The sequence below is a fragment of the Rhyacophila brunnea genome, unplaced genomic scaffold (genome assembly GCF_057557595.1).
Source record: "Rhyacophila brunnea isolate RB1 unplaced genomic scaffold, BYU_Rbru_1.0 scaffold_24, whole genome shotgun sequence".
NCBI lineage: Eukaryota > Metazoa > Arthropoda > Insecta > Trichoptera > Rhyacophilidae > Rhyacophila > Rhyacophila brunnea.
Window position 1 is genome coordinate 27,131,977 of NW_028232904.1, and position 17,119 is coordinate 27,149,095.

Here is a 17,119-nt window from a genome sequence, read left to right on the forward strand (position 1 = left end):
TTATTATTTATTAATAAATTATGAATATATGAAAATAAATTATGGGAAAATGAGAAGTTATGGAAGGAGTTTGTCGATTAAAAATAGGTGGTGCCCGCCACCCTACCGATATTTTAGAATGTGCTCTAGAGTAGAAAAAGGTTGGGAACCCCTGCTCTACGCTATGTACTAAATAGTTACGCTTTGGCGTAGGCCGTATACTGTAGACTCCGCAAATCAGTTTTACGTTTAATTACTCAAACATAATAATCGTATGTTTACCATCGTGATATCAAGAAAATGCTCACTATAATAGTCAGGCCGTGACAAGAAATTGTAAACTTCGATCGTAGTACTACGCTTGCTTGCCTCATTCATGATACTTCGAATGCAATATGGTTAACCATGACTAAATAATGATGATTTTAGCATATTTATATAAATGGTCGAATCGTTTAAAGATTTTTTAAAAGAGCACCAGCACTCAATGAGTTAATTACTTATCTTTTTATATATATTATAAAGAAACCACAAAAAAGACCAGTTTATCAGTTGTTGACGTTACATTCAAATAGCAACACCGTTTTCTGTAATAGTCCACTGCAAAACATTAAAACCATGTTTTATTTTAGTTCACTATTTTCTGTGCTCATTATCGTGATGATATTTTCAAGTGAAATAACGCCGTTGTTTGGTGGTGAAATTGTTTGTAATTATGTGAGAAAGGATAGAAAGGTGATCTGTAAAACGACAAAAACCGAAGGATATAACATGTTTAATGCCAACAGTCTTTCAAATACTACTAATGTTGTGTCGATTACACATCTTACAGCCAGAAAATGTAGATTGTACGATATCGACAACAGTATTTTCATATCTTTAGCAAACCTGTACATTTTGGATATGTCGCATAATTTTCTGCGTGATTTTTCACCTTCAATTGACAGTATGCCCCTTTTATCAATTCTTTATTTAGATAACAATATGCTAACGTCGTTCGATTCACACGCATGGTTTGAATCCCATCCGAATAGAAACAACATTTATATTTTCCTATCTCAGAACCTTCTAAGTATAAATACAAAATCTGATATATTTAAAAATGTGGGTTTTCTGACCTATTTAGACATATCCAATAACGTTGCTGTGTCCGTTAATAGTATTCCCTGTGTCTATGATTTGACAGTCTCTGACAACAACAATTTGTCTCTAGTTGCTGAATCCGGTGATATAAAACAGTGTGCAATCTGCAATACAAATAGGGAATTGAAAATGTCTCGCAACAATATTTCAATCATTCCGGAAAGATTATTATCATGTGCGGTTCACCTCGCATCAATCAGTATTTCCAAAAACTTCATAACACATTTATCAGAAACTACTTTCGAAATGAATACAAAATTGAAATATCTCAATGCATCTTACAACATGTTAAAATCGTTACCGTATAACATCTTTTTAAAAAACACTGCTTTAGGGACTCTAGATTTATCACACAACCGACTGTCATCGTTACCTGCTGACATATTCTCATCGCTAAACGAATTGGAATTAATAAATTTGTCAAATAACAATATCATTACAGTACCGGACACGATATTTTCTGGATTGATAGCATTGGGATATGTAGACCTTTCCGTAAACTCATTGCGCACTATTTCACCCTCATTTTCACATGAATATAATATTAGATTTTTGAATTTGTCTCATAATCTATTAAGCCACAGAGAAATTGTCGCCCTTACTTCATTGAGATCTCTTAATAGCCTCGATCTATCCTTCAACAATATTGATAAAGTACCAACAGAAATTTTCCAGTATCCCTTTATCCAGCATCTCTCATTGAGATGCAATTTACTTAGTTGGTTGCCGCTAGACACCTTCGAAGTAAATCATCCTAATCTCAATGTGGATCTCCGCGATAATCCCTGGAGGTGCAGCTGCTTTAAGGAAATAGTCACGGGAGTAGAACTATCTGGCGCCACGTACGTCGGAGATAATTTCACTGATGGCAAAACTCCTGTTTGTATCGTGGTGGAAGGTTTACAATGCGAAAGATCGCCTCTACCAATCGTCGCACACGTTCTTTGGAATTATCAACTGGGCGATTCAGCTTGCGGGTAAGTCATATTGAATGTGATAAACTACTTCTTGTATGCTTAACTTTTAACAATCCAGACTTGAAGCATAAGACAACGTCAGACTGTCTATAAAGTCTACTCTACAGTTAGTTACCAGTTTAAAAAATTGAATAGAGGACAAATTACTTATAATGGAGAACATTATCGGTAGTAGATTGATACATTTATTATTATTAAACTGGCGCTAGGGGCCGTTCTCTCTTCCCAGTTGACTATCCCCAGCCTTTCCGCATCCCTTTGAATGTTGTCCGCCCATCTCCGACGAGGGCGGCCAAGAGGTCGAGTGCCAGCTGGTGTGCCTTTGTAAATCCTATAGAGAGTTCTAGATCTTTCAGATCGTACAACGTGGCCCGCCCATCTGAGCCTTCTTGACTTCAGAATTTTAGTGATTCTAGGTTGGTTTCGGTCGAAGAGCTCAGCGTTTGTGCGGATGCGCCACCGGTGGTCCTCATTGACGGGTCCAAGTATTCTCCGGAGGATTCTGTTTTCAAACACTTGGAGCGCCTTTTCATACTTTTCATACTATCTTTCCATACAGATATGTAATTTAAAGTTAAACTATCTATTTAAGTAGGTATACATGGACATTATTTTTAAGTTAAAGAGAGGACAATAATATGTCCTCTTTTTGGATACCAGTTGGTAACCCTAATTGTTCGGTTGTTATATTCGATTTCACTATTCAAATTTATTTTATTTTTGCAGACATGGATGCAATGAAAATATTAGTTTACATATTAATTGATTTTATCTGCTTATTTAACAGTTTTTTTAATTAACTATTTCTTTTATTCAACGAATAATATACAAATTATTAGAATGAACCATTTTAATTATAGAACATACATAATTTTGAAAACACTCATGCGAATCAAGCAATGTAAGCCAATAGAGAAAATCAAACTCTACCGTAACTCAATTTAGAGAGTGCTCAAGGCCAATACTTTAAGTTTGTCGCAATTAAGCATGGCATTCGTAGCAGAGTGGTAATTTACAGGACGCAAAACCCAAGAGAGTTAGGTTCGATTCCTGCCAGGTTTCTTCCTTTTTTCGAAAAAGAATTTTTCTATTGGCTCAGCGCTCGAAATGGAAAAGTTTACGAACCGGAGCGCTCAACAGTTTTCCGAAGATATATGTTATTATTTATCAAATTTTATGTGTATTTCATAAAAATTAGTGTGTTATATTTTCTATTATATGGATTATCTATCTCAGATGATCAGATTATTTTTTCAACGAGATGGAGCGATAATCTTACCTAATTCACGAACAGGAACGGCGCTCCGGTGCGCTCCGGTCCATTTCGACCCCTGTATTGGTTATATTTTCTCACGATTGTTTTCAAAATTATGTATGTTATATGATCATAATGATGTTATTTTTCTGTTTATTTTAATTACTGATCCTTATTCTTTCTTTTATAGGAAGAGATGGAGAGTCGTTTGAAGAAGAAGAGATCCATCCTGCGCAGTCACTCTACTGATGTTAATGTTACTTCTATTTCTTCGCTGAGTATCCATTCCTTCCATCATTGTCAATATTTTAGTGCATAGTGCAACGTAATGTCTGTCTGTCCTGGAGACTTATAAACAATATACCTAGTCAGCAGACCCTGAGTGAAAAATGAGTGTTGTGTTATCGATGATTAAAAATAACTATAATAACTAAAATAAATATAATAAACATTTAATTTGTTTCAAAGTATAAGCCTAACTAGTTTATATGGTATTGTTAACCGTCTAATTAAAAAATGTTGCCTGTCTTTCCAGCTAGAAACTAATATTTTTTTAATATATTATGACTGTAGAATTAAACGAACATATTTTTAATGTTTGTCAAGTGAAGTTGATGTTTTTTTATGTTAAATAAGGGTGTCCGTACCTATTTATAGTTTTTTGTGTACGTCGTACATATGTTTTGAATTATAATTAATGCTGAAAATCTCAAGTGAAATTTGTTCAATTTCTCACACGATCTTCACATATTTTACGATAAAAATTAATTGATTGACATTGGATAAAAATGAAAATTTAATTAGCGGGTCGACCAGTTAAGTGAAAAAAAACATACCATAATATATATTAAATATGTTGCTGTGTGATATTATAGTTTGATGTGACATGATGATTTATATAATTAAATGATAATTTACGTGTAGAATTTTTTTTGTAATTATTAAATTTAAGTGTGTTTCCTGGCTTAGGTACAAAATGGCTTTTTATCCAATATGGCTAAGGGTTGCATGTTACTTAGTTACCACAAAAGAAGGTCGCAATCAGAGCGTAATAAAAATATTCTGAGTGGCGACAACTCAATAAGTCAACTGTATATATTCTATTTAAAAATCGCTAAAAATTCACGAAATACCCTTAACCCTGGGGTTCAGTGGAAACTACTTGGCTAATACTACTGTAGAAAATCACACTGCCTTAACCTTAGCGATGGGTAGAGGGCCCGCTTCAGGATGTGGGGGCCATGGGCCTTATGTTGTAACTTGCGAGTTGAAGTCGCCCGGTCGACATGACGTCATATAACATCATTGTGACTAGGGAATCCAATCCCGAGGCAAAATTCTGATCCCGGGATTTCGGGATTATAATTTGACAATCCCGGGATCCCGGTACTGGTCCCAGGATTGGCATTTTTTCCATAGTTAATATAATTTTTTTATATTTACAAATAACATTGATAAAATTCGTCAAAAATAAATCTAGTATAATTTATAGTATTTAAAACATTTTTATTGTTAATAATGTGTACGTTCAATCTTCAAAATACATAAGTTTAATGGAGTAAATAATATTGTAATTTAAATAATAATGTGAATTTAATATGACATTGCTGTTTCTGATAGTAAAGACTTAATGAATGGGTTAGCGAGATTTAAAATAGTAAATCAAATCGTGGTGTATGGCCTTTCAGCTTCATAAATCTAATTAATCAGCCAAATATGAAACTGCCGTAAAACGTATGAGGTCATGGTGGAATTACTTTATTAAAAGTGCGAAGCATTGTTTTTTTCCAATCTTTCTCAAATTTAATAATTTATGTGAAAAAATAAAATGAATCGGCAACTTACATATGGGTATAAATCAAACTTCATTCAAACTCAGTTTATTTCTAATGTAAGTATTTTTTCTGTTATATTTTGGTTTTTATTTTATTTTCCATAAAAAGTCATAAAAAAAAGTCAATCCAGAAAGTTTCGGGATTATGTTTATCAATCCCGGGATTCATAGGTATCGAAAATAGCTCGGGATCCCGGGATTGGAATCCCTAGTTACCACAAAAGGAGGTCGCAATGAGTGCTTAATAACATTATGCTGAGTGGCGACAATTCAATAAATCAACTGTATTTATTTAAAAATCGCTAAAAATACACGAAATACCCTTAACCCTGGGGTTCCGTGGAAACTACTTGAGTGATACTACTGTAGAAAATCACACTGCCTTAACCTTAGCGATAGGTAGAAGGCCCGCTTCATGATGTGGGGGCCATGGGCCTTATGTTGTAACTTGCGAGTTGAAGTCGTCCGGTTGACATGACGTCATATGACATCATTGTGACGTACTACCGGAATGAGTCAATACCATTCGAGAAATTAACGCTACTCTTACTGGCGTTATCCATTGTCCCCATACACAAATAGGAGTTTCAGCATATTAATATCTATGGTGAGCCGTGCGCATTGTCGATGCGTGTATTAAGCTTACGTCATAATTACGTCATGTCGTCGGGTGACTTCATGTTACAAGTTAAAACATAGGGCACCATTGGGTCTATTCTATACTTATCGACCGCTAAAGTGATAAAGTGATAAATAATATCAAACTTAGGGTAGGTTTGTATCAAAATATTAGCACTTATTGTAACAATTACACGAAGTTGGTTTTTATTGTTGCAATAAGTGCTATATTTTAACAGCACCTATCTTGCTGCTGTTAAAATATCGCACTTATTGCAACAATAAAAACCAACTTCGTGTAATTGTTACAATAAGTGCTAATATTTTGATACAAACCTACCCTAAGTTTGATACTATTTGTCACTGTAGTGTTCGATAAGTATAGAATAGACCCACATGTCCCAAACTTTAAAAATGGTTAGTTGACAAGGCTGCGGCGGCCCAACGGGTTTATTGTTTCATTACTTTACCTATATAAAGAAACCACAGATAAAAAAAAACTTTTATCATTTTGATAAGAACAATAATTAAAATAACTGATATGAATATTATTCAAATTTCATGACTGATTTCGTTTGTGTCTGGCACTTAACCGAGTGGTTCCGTTGTCTTCACAATGTTTAAATTCAGTTTGATTATTACTGTGATAACGTTAACCAACATATTAATATTGTTACCTGCATTATCTGCAAGTGAAATCAGCTGTGACTATAGAAGAAACTTCTACGATGGTATAGATTACACTGCGTTGGTCTGTAAGACCACAAAAACCTACGGATACAACAAGTTTACAGCTGAGAGTCTTACCAATATATCGCTAATCGATTTGATGGGAGTAACAAACCTCCAAGCTACCGGTTGCAGACTCTACGATATTGACTACAGTGTTTTCAAATCCATGCCAAATCTATGGAACTTGGACATTACAAATAATTTTCTACATTCATTTGAAATCATTAATCTGCCCAAGTTGCGAATTTTGAGTCTATCTGAAAATATCTTGATGTCGTTCAAACCGAATAATTGGCCTTACAAAAACATGCCATATGTTGAGCTTCAATTATCCAACAATGTTCTAACGATAAATGAAACATCTGATATGTTTTTAAATTCAGAAACTGTCCATATTTTTGACATTTCTAATAATATTGCCGTTTCACTTAATAGACTGACCTGCAATACTTTTTTGAAAGTTTCTGGAAGCAATATTTCTCTACGTGCTGTATCCGGTGAAATACTGTCAGGGCGACGGTGTGAACTTTGCGACAGTGTTCTCAAATTGGATATCTCTCGTAACAGTATCTCATTTATTCCGCATTCATACTTCTCTTGCGCGGTTAAAATTTGGGAAATAAATCTATCAAGGAATGCTATAACACATTTCCTCAATACGACTTTCGAAATGAACGTGAAACTAGACAACCTCAACGCGTCTTACAATCAATTAGAAGCATTGCCTCATGACATTTTTTCAAAGAACAATGGATTAGTACAACTAGATTTGTCACATAATCAACTCTCATCATTACCGGAAAACATATTTTCATCACTTACCAAATTAAAGTTTCTTTATTTATCAAAAAATAAAATTATCACTTTACCAGATAGAATATTTTCTGGATTAACAAAGTTACGAGAAATAGACCTTTCTGAAAACTCATTACAAAGTGTTAAACGTTCAATATTCCAACAAGGCGAATTAAAAATTATTAAATTAAATTTGGCCTATAATCAATTGACCGAAATAAACATTTTTCCTATTAATTCATTTCCGATTATTGAGACACTAAATCTGGCTTTCAATTTTATTGAAAAGATACCGATTGAGATTTTCCAATATCCGCGTATTCGCCAACTTTTATTAAGATGTAATTTTATCAGTTGGTTGCCGTCCGACACTTTCGCGGTTAATCTTTCCAATCTCACAATGGACCTCAGGGGAAATCCCTGGAGATGCAGGTGCTTCCAAGAGATAGTTACAGGAGCCGGACGATCCAAGGCCACATACATCAGCGATAACTTCACAAATGGAAATACCTGTACTGCCGTGGACGATTCAAGTTGTGAAAGGTCACCCCTCCCTATTGCCGCATACATTATTTGGAGTAATCAATTGAGTGATACTGACTGCAGGTACGTTGTGCATTATAATAATATATATATATATAAATAACAGTGGCGCAGGGTGGATGTATTCTGTTAAGGGCGTAATGCTCAATTCATACTTACCACAAACTTACAGTAAAATTGGTAAATAGCCGAAAATCATCTGTTAACTATAGATTATAGAGATAAGGAATCCTTAACCATAGACTACTATTGTTGAACTCACCCCCTTCTGTATTACCATTTACCACTGACAGCTACTGTCAAAATAAATTTACGTGTCTATAAACAACCTATTCACTCAAATTCATTTAACAATTGATCTCAATATGGGTGTTGAACAACTATTAAATATCCGTGACATTTAATACGACATTTTTTCTTTACTTTCGTTGATTCTGTACATGTATTAATTTAGGAAAACCGATTATCGAATTGAAATGTCAGTGTCAATGCATTATGAATTAACTTTTCTTATTCGGATTTAGATATTTATGTAATATTAAACCAATAGATAGGTAGTTGAAATATATAAGTACTTAGTTACCTACACACCAACATGGTAATATTAGTTTTAATCACTCTATGTAAATATTCATATCATGGCATATTTGTAATGATTGTAAATGACAAAATCTGACATTTCAACGGCAAGTGTTACCGTATCGGGAAAAACATGGGTCAAAAAATAACTTATATTATTCACTAATTGCGGAGACATTTAATCATTTTAATTAAATATTAATTGTGTATTTATAGTTATTGAATTTATTTTGTATATTTTTCATATTTTTGTCATCGTTTAACAATTACAAAATAATTTACCTAAATTATGAAAAGAAGAATTTTTATATATGGTAATATTTTCAATAGAAAAACAGAACGAAGCTATTGCAGATCTGGTGGACCATAGACAACTCGATCATAACTACGAAAGGCTTTCTGGATAGTGTTTTGTTGTAATTATGACAGACGATTGAGCATCGCGCTCTAAGATCAATTATAAATAGTGCACACTATACTTTGTCAATCATACGTATTTGTTTTCAATGAAATAAAACTACAATTTACAGACGGTAGGTTAGTTTTTAAATATCAATTAAACCCCGCAAAACCCAGGCATAATAAATAATAGTCAAAAAATACTCGTCTATCTATGAAATTTCTATAATTGGACGTATATATGCAGAAAAGATCCAAAGCTCATTGGATCTTTTTTAAATTTATTCAATAATCCGATTGAGGATATCTCATAATTATACGTATATGCAAAAAAGATCCAGCCCGTAAAGTTATTCCTTTCGCGTCAATCCATTTCTAAAATAATGCCAAAATGCAAATCTTCAATTTTACAATTTTGCGAAAAGAGTCCAGTGATTTGGTCTTCATTCCAATGACATACATTTTTGTGTAAAAGATCCAATTGGCTTTGGATCTTTCTTGAAACTAACTTTCGCAATGGCAACATTTTGTCTATGGCATTGGATCAGTAATAACCAGGGAAATTGTATAAAAAAGACCAACCCTTTTATATTTTCATAAAAATGGAAAAATTTCTATAATTATGCTATTAAATCATACTTAAATTTGGATATTTAGATAGAATAATATTTTGTATATATTATCTTTCGGTTAAGGCGGGGCTTAATGAATTTAAAAAAATCAACCAACAATTTGTCTAATATGTAGTCTTACCTAATCCAACGAAAACAAATAAGTATGAATGAAAAAGTGTGCACAATTTTGTCGAATTGCCCAAAGTAAACCAAAACTATTATGGTTTATTTTAGGCAGGGTTTAATTGATTTTTAAAAACTAACCGACACCATCTGTAAATTGTAGTCTTAGTTCAAGAAAAACAAATACGAATGACTAATAAAGTTTAATGTGCACTATTTATTGGGAATCTCAACAGCCTACCTCCACACTTCGCTACTGATATAATATACCAATATAAATATATTAAATATATAAATTGTGATAAACTGTAATCACACCCGGTTCAGGATATACGGAAACCACAGAGTCATTTCATTGCGTCATTTCCAACTTTCCGTTTCAATACCACTGAATATCAACATAAATTTAGACAAAATATGTCTAAAACGTATTTTTCGGATATTACTCGTATTGGACTGGGTGGATCTGGATCTGGTGGCTTTAGATAACTTCCGGAGAAGGTGAAGCAGAGGACGAGCGTTGGCGCGCTGGAGCCTGGAGAAGTGAAGGAGCCAAGGCCTGACCAAAATCGAACCATAAATGCGAATGAGAAAGCATTCGGCACGCTTATATCACCGCAAGATGCGTTAGAGTAAGATAGAATTTTTACGGCTGAATAAAATATTTTTTGAAAACGTCGCCGGTAATTAATATTGATTTGAATGATTGCATTCATTTAAAGACTGCGAGCACGTGTTGCTGGAATTTATCGCTTTTGTATAAACCATAAGGTTGTAATTATTTTTTGTTAATTTAGTAGAAAACATGTTTAACTATGTTGTGTTTAAATTTGGTAGCCATATTAATTAGTAGCAAGATGAAGGTATGCCTTGCATACTTAAGTTAATAATAAAATTGAGGTTCTACTGTGCGTTATACGCGAGAAACACGTCTTCATTCTGTCGAACAATAGCCACTCTCTTTATATCAGTGGTGCACAAGCTTTTTGAAAGAAGGGCCAATTTATACATTTTCTAATTTTTCACGGGCCGCAAAGGGTAAAAGTGTTGAAAAATATTGATATATTATATTAGATCAGATATACATTGTATATATACAACTTCAATCACTCTCCACTCCGCATTACGTGCATATTTGCACGAAGAAAATTAGTTCCGACACGATTAATTTGTTAGAAAACAATAAAAGTACATAAAGAACTTTATACACGCACTATACATACATATGTACACAAACAACTGTTTCATTATCGAATTGTATATTTTTTGGTTAAGACAAGCGTTTTTTTTAATATCGATTCACAAACGTCGTGCACTGACAAAATTCCTGGAGAACTAACACTAAAATGCGCGTTTTGAAAACAATAATCTAAAAACAGACTGCACCTGCACCACAGACGGTGTGACTCATTGTAAAAAGATGATTGTTGTTTTAATTTAATAAAACGCAATTTTTTGTATTAGGACCGGTTTCGTCCGCCTCAGAGGGACATTTTCAACAACCCTCTGAGTCGGACGAAACCGGTCCTAATCTTTTGATTAAAAGTGGAATAAGTACTACAAAAAAATGCGTTTTATTAAATTAAAACAACAATAGAATGCAACTGCATTCATATTCATTCAATCATGAATTGACAGTTAAAAAAATAAAAGAAAGTAAAAAGATGAATTTCGGTCGCAAATCTATACCCGTGAAAAATAATTAAAAATGGCATTAAGTTTTCTATCAGTGACGATTCAGATTAATGTACCGTTGCTACTGCATAATTTGTTCACATACCGAACACAGGTTTTTATCGTATTCAATGAAAGATTTGGTGATGAAGTAGGTAGGTACTTGTTATTTTGGGCCTCAACAATGCCATTTCGGGCCTTGGACCGCGTTTGTGCACCACTGCTTTATATTATTACTCTGAGAAAGGAGCTTACGTAAGAGAAACAGACGACCATGAGGAGTGGAGAGTTTTATAGCCCGAATACATTACCATCATTTTCATGTTCTTATAGCAGATTAATTTTTTTTTTTTATTATAATTAATTTAAATTATTTTTTTATTATTTAGGGACAGATGGAGAACTCTTTAAAGATGACGAGACCTATCACCACATTGTCACTCTACTAACGACTGTCCTGAAAGTTTATAATATACAATATGGCCAGCATTAAGGGTTGATTGTTGTTATTGATATAAATATTTTTTGAATTTTATAATTTGAAAACATCTCAGAAAGTGGGGTTGCTGCCAAAAGTTGGTAAGTCGATAATTTTGGTATTTAGAGTTACCAGCAGATTATGTGTCTATATATTATAAATACCTATGTAAGCTAGAAAAAAAACAAAGGTCATCCGATAAAATATAGAACATGCACATAAAGCACAAAGCAATTAGCATTAAACCTGATTTTATAGGGCATGTCAAACTTTCAAATTACAATTTCTCCATTTTACATGATTTCGAGACTTACCAACTTTTGGCAGTAACACCATATTATACCCCACTAGAAAAAATACATTGCCCGACGGTACCATTCAAGCTACGGTATCCTATCTAATTACGACCAAAATAGCTAGTAGTTTTCGCGATTCACATGTTCGCTGATGACTTGAAACTCTTTTTGGAAGTTGTCACCTTGTACGATTGTCGTCAGCTCTAACTTGATATAGATAATATATTAGATTGGGGCAGGCGTAACAAACTAGAATTCAATATTGATAAATGCAATCTTTTGTCGTTTACCAGAGCCTCAAAAGTGTTGTTTTTCCAATACTCGATGCATGGCGGAGTTCTGTCACGAATATCATCTGTAAGGAATCTTGGCATTACGTTTGAGAGTAAACTGACATTTATTAGCCATATAGTTGCCATTTGTAACAAGGCGCTTAAAATATCGGGCTTCGCCATGCGTACTTCCCGGGTCTTTTCAGATGTTACGGTATTAAAACTTTTATTTAATTCTTTAGTTCGAAGCAGACTTGAGAGTGGGTCTATTGTTTGGGCACCGCATTAGTTGAAGTATGGCCTTATCTTGGAGAGGGTTCAGAAGAAATTCTTGGGACTCCTTTACTTGAGGTTGTATGGATACTATCCGTGGCTTTATCTAACTGTCTTTCTCTTAGGCATGCTTACATACTGCAGTCTGCAATTTATAAGAAATCTTTATTAAGCTACGTATTTTTTTCGACTTATACGAGGTATAAATGAGAACTCTGCCATTCTGGGCAGTGTTGACCTGTGTGTCCCTGATAACTATCTTAGAAATAGAGAGCAACAGTTGTTTATTCTCCCAAGGTGCAGAATCAACCTGCCACTGGTAATGGCAATTGGGAGGGCGATAACTATGTTCAACGAAATTGCTTCGGGTCTTGATATATTCCACCTACGTGAGGATGAGTATAGGTGGACGTTGTTTTATAAATTCTTAAAATAGGGTCAGCTTAACTCATCCGGTGTACTTTCTTGTACCTATCTAATTTATATTTTTTGTATGTACACATTTCTACTTTTTAATAACTTACTATATAATAATATGTCTATTCTGATCTATCTCTTTTTTATGTAATACTATTTTATATTCTTTTGTTTATAAATATCATGTTGTGAATGTCTTAAACTTACAATTTGTAATGTCCACAATATGTTAAAAATAAATAAATTTGATTGAATTGAATTATCGAATTGTGTTAATTTTCCCTATTGTTTTTTACGTTTTAAATCAAAGTATCAATAATTATGTACCCTAATTATTATTAAGTGAAGTTTTTCAAAAAAGAGGTGTATCATATTATACTTATAGAGATATATAAATACAAATTAAATAGCGATTTTCCGTAGTGTCAAATTATAGCAAACTCGGTAAGGAACTGACCGCAATAATAAATTCTGCATATCCGTTTTTCACTTAGTCAGTCGTCCATTGACGCAAACGCCTGATAGCTGACTCGATTATTTAATAAAAAGAATATTATTTTTATTATATAAATAGCGGAAATGTCACTCGAATATAAGTTCACGGTCTGTTAGAATCTCAGTCTCTATATCGCTTCGCACAACATCTCATTTTACCGAGATTCGGACCTCGGAACAGTATCATAAGAATAATTGTAACATAACTACTGTAACATACTCTTGTACCGTCTGTTTACGCTGCAAATAAAACTCGCTCCTCCATCCATCGGAGCAACTACCAAATCTCGACTTCTCATCTCTCCTTCTGACGACTTCCTTATTCATCACACCATGGCCCCCACGTGTATAATGTGTGTTAAATATTATAAAGAATTTTACATTGTCAAATCTTGTGAATTATTCGTTGAATAAATGAGCTGGTAAAGAGCATACTTCAGTGAAACGGAAAATAATTTTCAGCAATAGGTGGGACGTAATTTCACACGCGTTGCCAATCGGAGAGCGATAGTCGACCTGTGAGCACGTCAATTTGTTTTGTCCTGGCGTCGGAGGAATTAATTCTTAAATCGTGTAAAGATTGCTAAAAAACGTTACGTATTTACTCGAAAAACAAAACATGTCAACGAATTTATTATTATTATTACTTAAATAACAATAAACATAACATTAAATAGACGCATGTTGAATTTTTATGAGAAATTATGTTTTAATCGTCACGCGTCGTTTGCACAACCTGCGCGTCGCGTAGTCACGATCGTTTTAGACCATGCCTCAGCTGAAGCATAGCCTTAAATATAAAAAAAATGTTCAAAAGTAGACATCTAAAAATGACATGAAAAAAATTAAAAAATCTTCACAACAATCTGTAATTGTTGGAAAAGAATTTAATTTTTATCTGCAAAATTACAACAGCGGCTGTAGGTTTCAAAGTCGGTAACCTCCATATATTATTATGTAATTTTAAGATAATCGCAAAAAACTGTGATACTATATTATATTATTTAAGAGTGCAAATAGAAGTATTTTGATAAATAATAAAATGACATAATATGTGAAGTTAAATTTGCAAAGTAATACGGGCCGCAAAAAATGACTCGAATGGAATAATACAAAACTGAAATCAATTAAAATTGTAATTCAAATTCCATCAAGTACCCTCGGTCGGTATAACTATTGATGGGTATGGGTTTACGTAGGGTGTTGATTTACACTTTTCCACTTATTAAAAACACTGATTCAGGGACATTACCTAAGTATATTTCGCTTGACCAGTAACAATTAATTATTAATATCATTTGTAAATGCACGCTTTGGCGCAAAGAGGTGGCAAATCGTATTTAGAGGCGACGTTCAAGGCTCAAGGGTAGATTACCGACTGACCGTACCTACACTCGATCCTTCGTCCACCCAGAAACAGATAATGGTACTTTCTTTTGTTTGTTTCGCTGTGCATCCTGGTCTAGCCTTGACTCATTTACAGTTACAATAATATTATCATTATATTCCCAACTCTGTCGATTGGAAGATTTTTGATGGGGGATTTAGGCATTATGATATTTGGTATCACTATGTACATAATATAATATTATGTAGTGTTCAATTTGAATTGTAATAAATTTGGAAAATCCCAAGTGAAATTATATTTGTTTAATATCTCAAGAATAAACACAATTAACATTGTACGAAAACAAACGTTTCTTTATTATGTAAGTACGATATACAGATTATAATTTTTAATTATTTACATATAAATCAAATATAATAGCGCTTGCACGCGTGCATGGATTTACTTGCACCAATAGTGAGTATTTTAAACTGTTTACATGTAAAGTGTTGACTGTCTCTCCAATCTCATTCTTCAAGAGTAAGCGAGTGAGCATTTTTATGGTACTATTAATTTGACAGTCGTAAAAATCGGTTAACCTCAAAATGAGTTTGCGAGCTTCAAGAGTATGAAAAGCGAGCATATTTTCTATACCTACTCATAGTTTTTTTTTTATAATGAGTCGCTTAAAACGTTAAGGCTATTGAATGGCGGTGGTTCAGATAATATTATATTCACGCATACACATTACATGATACGATACACAAAAGTACAAACCTGAATCACACTTTGAAAAGGGATTTACATAAGGCCATCCGCTCACGCAGAAACTAAAATCTGTCGGTGATGGAACTCATAAACTGGCCAGTGACTGATGCTCCGCACACGGCGCTACTGAAACCTAATAATCTCATAACCTCAAACTGTCAAACCCATTGTCTTTCCTACTTCATTCTAAAATATTTCCGTAATATCTTTGCGGGAAAATTTTGGCAGCCTGTAATTATACAGGCAGGAGTATTTCTCAACATCTGCCACATATTTTAAATTATAAATCGGTTCGCCCATCTTTAACTTTTGACGTCATGACTTGTTATTGCTTGTTTATTACAGTTCAGTGCTACCAATTTTGGTAAGAAAATATGATTTTTCATCGAATATACTGATATTGGAGTTACCACTGTTTATGGGTGACTGGAAACTGAGAGACTGGGAGACTAGAATGTCGCGTCTCTTCAGTTTCGGTCGCGGACGTTTTGAAACTGAGACATTCCAGTCTTTCCATCAGCGAACCGTCATTGAAATTCATTAGGTAGATACTGGAGTTTCAGTCTCGTCTTTTTTGAGTATTCACGTGAGCGGCCTAAATCCGCGTATTGCACATATTATTTTTTAAATAACTACTTCACAAACCAGTAAAAAGATTTACCCCATAAAGATGTTTTTTATTTTCTTGGTGTATTTTGTTTAGTTTCATGTTAACTAGTTATACGTTTTTAAACACTACGTATAACGGCGTCCACGTCTACTCCTGATATCTGGAAACTGCCCCCCGCTAGCAGCATGGATCTCAGTAGTATGAAGATCCTAGCTGGTCGTGGAAATTGAGAGCTCCTCGACAGGATGTAGGCTGCCCTGGATGCACAAATTTCTAATGAAATACTCACGCTTGGTTTGACAGATAAATCTACTGAAACAAAAATAATACCATATTCATCACAATCAGAGTATATTATGACTACATGGCAATGACGAATGGTGCCTGTAAAGTGTAAAGGAAGGTAGGCTGTGATAGGTAACTGAAAAAGTCCTAATGCCGGCGCTCCATTGGCACGCAAGTCAGACGATTTATAGTCTTCGGACTTTTTTTTCGCGTGGAGCACCCCATATCGGCGGATTTTTTAATCCGCAGACCAGGCTCGTTGGATTTCAAACATGTTTGATATTTTACTCTCCGAGTTGCCAGACTTCGTCCGTCGATCACTATGCAGATTTGATTTGACATTAATACGCGATCACTTGGACCGAAAAAAAATCTGTAATTGTTTTAAACATATATAATGTTTGAGGCTTTCACGGTTGTTTTTTATCGTAGTATATTCTTGGGTTTCCACCGTGTCTCCTTCTTCCTTCTTTACTTGACGTTTCGGGCTCGTTGCAGAGGCCAATATCCATATCATCTCTTGATAATGGCCTCTGCAACGAGCCCGAAACGTCGAGTAAAGAAGGAAGAAGGAGACACGGTGGAAACCCAAGAATATACTACGATGTTTTAAACATTTTCATTAATTAATTT

The 17,119-nt window shown here is 34.1% G+C and overlaps 1 protein-coding gene and 1 long non-coding RNA gene across 3 annotated transcripts; both read left to right on the forward strand.

Annotated features, from left to right (window-relative positions):
* The first annotated feature begins 521 nt into the window (after window positions 1–521).
* On the forward strand, window positions 522–3,964 carry LOC147069263 (uncharacterized). 2 transcript variants are annotated; one of them, XR_015071232.1, is made up of 3 exons: window positions 522–568; window positions 1,787–2,099; window positions 3,545–3,964. It is a non-coding gene; the product is annotated as an uncharacterized LOC147069263 (long non-coding RNA). The 2 variants fall into 2 exon arrangements; XR_015071231.1 differs by having other exon boundaries at window positions 522–2,099.
* Window positions 3,965–6,291: 2,327 nt separating this feature from the next.
* On the forward strand, window positions 6,292–13,258 carry LOC147069264 (uncharacterized). The gene is made up of 2 exons (XM_085951171.1): window positions 6,292–7,939; window positions 11,655–13,258. The coding sequence occupies exons 1-2, from the start codon at window positions 6,423–6,425 to the stop codon at window positions 11,674–11,676; spliced, it is 1,539 nt and encodes a 512-aa protein (XP_085807297.1). The 5' UTR covers window positions 6,292–6,422; the 3' UTR covers window positions 11,677–13,258.
* Window positions 13,259–17,119: the final 3,861 nt, after the last annotated feature.